The following is a 5,096-nucleotide window of genomic DNA, read 5'->3' on the forward strand; positions in this document are numbered from 1 at the left end:
TCAAGAGTGTTTCACCTTGCCGTTCAGCTGACGGCTGCCGGCACTGCCGACTGTAGTACCGCCGCTGATCGCGTACTCGGTCGCGTGCGTCGCCACGTGCTGGATGCCCTTCTCCATGCATGACTGGTAGATCGGTTTCATCATCTGAAAGGAAGAGAACAAAACAACACGCATCGCCGGGATGGTGGTACGTACTTGATGGATTAGAATCCGGAACGGAGAGACACGCTGCTCTTACAGGAGGGTGTATTACAGATCAGAATTAAATGTTCGTGTTGCCGTTGTGTAACTTTTAACTCCTTCAACATTTAAACCATTATTCTAATATTCAAACTAACTGATACTCTTGCAGTTTCTCACATTTAAATACAGTTTTCTTCAAATAAATCTTAAAGGCATTTGCTATCATTTCAAGCTCAATTAATAAAACTACAGCCATTATATACACTTTTAAAGTAGAATATGTATAAGAAGATTCATAATCTTGCCATCTGTTTTAAGATGACCAATTTCAATTTAAAGAGAATTAAAAATTCCACATCTACCTTAACACATTTGAAAAACATTTGTAAAGAAATCCGAAAATGCCTTCAATTTTGCCACTTCAACTCGAAATCGCTTGTCTCAGCTCAATTGAAATCAGCGTGTTGATGTAAAAGTGCTATGTCTAGCATTCCATTTCCGATCTGTAACACCCACTAGTAACGCTAGACGAAACATTGTATTTATTCGGTACATCGTAACACATATGACCCTTGGAGACATTAAATACCCCCCTTTCCATTCCCGGTAGACACGAAAGATTTCGGACGAACGGACAAACAAATAGCCAAACCGGACATTGATATACATATACCTACCTACCTAGAGAACGACCGGAGACGACAGGCAAGCAATGGATTCGAAAAGAAAGCGAACAAGAATCTACACCCCCTCCGGCAGTGCGTGAAAAAAAAATTAAATTTAAAATTCCTCATAATGAAAAGCCAAGCCAATTGATATTGTTATAATAAAAAAAACGAAACACAAAACTAAACTAAAGGAAAACATATGAAGAAACATTAAACAAAATCACTCAAATAAGAAGTCAAATTATAACTACAAAAATAAAACAATACATCCCCAAACAACACACATAAACACACGAAACCACACAAACAAGACGCACCAAAACATATATCATATAGAGAGAAACCTTTTTTTAGATTTAGTTTGTCAATTTTGATTGACGTTCTTTGTTTGCTTGCTTTTACACAATTGTGTTCGTTAGTTCTATTTCGTGTTAGAGCTTTGGCTTAACTATTCGACCTGCATCGTCATAAATACTCTTTTGCTAGATCTTTGTTTTCGTCCTGTTTACCTTCAATTACAACAACATTTGACGTTGGAAGGCAAAATCCACACTGCGCTTTCCTTTCGCTAATGCTTCCGATACATCGCTCCGCAATCGCTTTTGCTTGTTTCGTTTGCTCAGAGGTTAGTTTCTTCGTCCTACGGTCTAGAGATTTTGCATTTTCGTTCACAAACTGTACTCGGTTTGGTAAACAATATTGCTAGTTGAGTTGAGTTTCCCACCACCCACCCACCCATCCACTTGGGACCCATCATGCTTGCCCCTCCCGGCACTCTCTGTTTCCATTGGCCCCCACACTCTCTACAGTATGTTCAGCATACGCATATAGTACACGATCTCGTCCTGGTGCAGGTACAGCAGCGCGCCGACACCGACAATATAAAAGGAATAGCAAAAGTAACTTACATTTTCCCACAGCAGGTTCGCGATCTCATCTAACCGGACGCCAAAGTCGCTCAGCTCGCCGCTATACCTGCAAGTGTGAGAGGAAGAGGTTAATAATATGGAGAAAAGGCGCAATATTCCAAACCATCTCGAGCTCAGAAAATTCCACCCATTTACCTGATGTAGGCCCAGGTCCCTAGTGTGATCAGCGCAATGCCCATTATCAGATTGGCAAAGTTGGCAAACGTGTACAGTCCTACAAGTCCGAAGATGCCACTCATGATGTACATAACTATCGCGATAACGAAGTACACGGCAGGTGTTCGGGCAGCTTTGAAGATGTTCTTGCTTTCATTATGCGCCCGGAACGTGACGAACGTTTCATCCAGATCTTGCTCCAGTTTTTCGCGGTACTTTTCCGAAAACTCTTCACCGCCCATTTTTCGTTTCGAAGAAAACTAATTGTGAGAGAAAGAGCAAGTGAAGCATATTATTTTGATAAACACCACATTTAAACCGAATCTGAAGCCGATCATCTTACCTGATGTAGTGCCTTCTCCTTGATGCGGTTGTGTTCCGAGTCAAGGTGGGCCGTGCTGAGGTACGGCTTAGTGCCACCGCACACGTCTTCCATGAGCTGTGCGTAAATTTCCTTCGCGGCCGCTACCGCCGTCAAATTGTTTGCTTCAGCCGTTGCCACCAGCATGCTCTTCGGTTCCGGCAGTTCGTTACCCTTGTAGATAGCCATGTAGGATTTGAAGTATTGCACCAGGTCGCGTGCCTTCACCCGCTGGCCGTTGATTTCTTTCACGATCAAATTTTCCGGCGCCAACAGCATCGGTACCAGTTCGCGCAAACTCTGTTTGAACTCGGGCGTTATATCCGATAGGCGCCCGTCGAAGCTGGGATTTGTGGCCACCGTTAGACCGGGATGGGGCATGAGAAAGCAGGCAATTTCCGAAAAGCAGGATGTAATGTGGCGCCTCAACGATTGCAGCTCCGGATGCTGCTTGTCCGATACCTCGAGCCTTCGCTGTAGAATAAGCTGCCCACCCAGCGCACCATATTCGGCCTCGTACGGGAAGCTCCAGTCGCGCACTAGGAATTGTAGTCGCTGGAACGGCTTCTTGCCGGAATCGGCCAACGCTAGTCGACCGTATTCTGTGAAGAGCTGCAAAAGGGAAAGCGAAACATTTTGTAGAGGAATCTTCCCACCGGGAAAACCCACTGTTTCCGCCGCTACTTACCTGTAAGTGTTGCAGATCATCCTCTTGAATGTTCTGTGACAGGTTGTAAATCTGCACGGAGGACAGCATGGTGCTAAGCGCGAACACGGTTGCACAGTCCCGGACGGTACTCTGGCTGTCAAAGGCGCCTTGTGTGTCCATCAGTATTATTGCCAGCTGAATGAATGCCAACAAAGGGTTTGCAAATTAGAGAAAATCAACTTGCAGGAGGAGGGACAATTAAATATACAAATCGTACCTTCTCGCCATTGGCTCTATTGTGCAGGAATATATCGGACCACATTAGGATGCCTGTTGTGTCACGTTCGCTACCACCACGCCACGAAAATCCGGACAGCGGTTCCGTTTCGTCACCCAACCACTCGAGTACGCTCTGGTGATGCACATACTGTAATTGGAGAAAACAAACATCATGAATTATCTCAATGTGTACAGAAGGAAGATACAACTTCAACCTACCTTGGCGTACATATAGCGGAGGAAAAAGTCCAGCAGGAAGCTTTTGCCCTTCCGGAACGCTCCAGCCACAGACACCACTACGATCGCGCGATCTTTTATGCTGTCCTGCAGCAGTATCTCCGACAGCGCTTCCTCATTCAGGACAAAGCTGTGATCTTCGCTTGTCTCCACTACCTGTACCGGCCTTGCTTCCATGATGTGGCCGTTTATGCACTATCCCGTCGTTATCCGCACGTACTTCAATATGTCCGAAATGTTGCACTATTATTTTTAACTATCTAAAATTTACACTAACTGTACAGCTGTTTCGCGTGCTTGCTGTTCGTTGCTCGTTGCTCCTTGTTTCGCAGGGGGGATGATCAAACGTTCAAAACGTGTTCGTCATCTAGGGTTGTTTGCAATCGATAAAGAACCTGGGTAGTCAATCTGTTGGGAAAAGAAAAAAAGGAACACTTTAGAACAATGCGACTGAGCAAAACTTAAACTATTTTCATATGGTGATTCCATCTTCAACCGTGCAGAACGAACATCGAAAACTACAGCTGGAGCTTAAGCTTGTCGCAACGGCGCAATGGACAAGGTCAAACGGAATGCGTCACGGATCGAAAATTATTTTGAAGCGTTAAGAAATCACACAGAAACTTTGACTGGACAGCGTCTTCAATGCGTTAGAAGTGGCTCAACGTTTATAGCGCAATGATTTCAAGGTCTCCCTCGCTGGGCCAATTTGGTGCGTCTGTGTAGATACATCCGAAACGATCGCGATCAATAACACACCAGGTTGGTGGCGAGTGTTGCACGATACTGACACTGTGTCGCTGGTTGGACACGGCGCTGACGAAGAATCGCATACATTAATACTACCCATGGAGACACGCCACACCATGTGTGGCATGTGTGCGCGCATTGCGTTGCTTTATACACTGTTTTGAAGAAGATCGCTGTCAAGATCATTTGCAGTGCACGGTTAATTGAGCCATAAAACAGAAATGGTCATACTACTGAGTGTTCCGTATTCGATACGATCGTATTCTGTCGTGAAAATTGCCTCACAACGATCGTCTAGAATTGAACGATAACCTCACAAACACACAGGTACTTGCTTTTAAAAGGTAAGACAACCCAGCAAACAGGTTCTCTAATGACTGTTCTTTTTTTAGAGGTCTCCCATTGGTTCTTCTTTTCGTTGACGGTGAGTTCCCGGTTTGAGTCCCCCTACTCTTTGCTGTCGGGTCATGGTGACCCGCTTTCTTTGGAGTTGCTTTCACCGGATCCAAACAGACAGAATAATGATGATAAACACGCACACACCGCGCAGCAACTTGATGTCAACTAAAGATGGAATTCATGGAACTACATCTACTCGAACTAGCCGCCAAGAATTACTACAAGACTTCACGACCCACCACTGTTACACACGAGAATCAAAGTTAGTGACTGACCTTTGCAAATTCGGTACCGGGGCCAAGTTCTCCCGAAAAATGAAATCCCCACGATAACACACCCTTGGCACATTTGGCAACCAACAAGAGCTAGTTTAACAACAGCTCAGCGCAAGTAGCAGAAAGTAAACGACCCAGACCGAAAACAAATGATTTAATGAAGGGTGGAAGATGTAAACGAACAGATTTCTGGTGTACGAAGAAGCATCT

At 44.8% G+C, this 5,096-nt stretch overlaps 1 protein-coding gene across 1 annotated transcript; it reads right to left on the reverse strand.

Moving 5' to 3' along the window:
* LOC128719484 (atlastin) lies at positions 1–3,639 on the reverse strand. Its single transcript, XM_053813108.1, has 7 exons — positions 3,445–3,639; positions 3,224–3,373; positions 2,986–3,141; positions 2,280–2,909; positions 1,916–2,196; positions 1,760–1,826; positions 1–144 (listed from the first exon to the last, which is right to left on the reverse strand). The coding sequence occupies exons 1-7, from the start codon at positions 3,637–3,639 to the stop codon at positions 1–3; spliced, it is 1,623 nt and encodes a 540-aa protein (XP_053669083.1).
* Positions 3,640–5,096: the final 1,457 nt, after the last annotated feature.

The sequence above is a fragment of the Anopheles marshallii genome, chromosome 2 (genome assembly GCF_943734725.1).
Source record: "Anopheles marshallii chromosome 2, idAnoMarsDA_429_01, whole genome shotgun sequence".
NCBI lineage: Eukaryota > Metazoa > Arthropoda > Insecta > Diptera > Culicidae > Anopheles > Anopheles marshallii.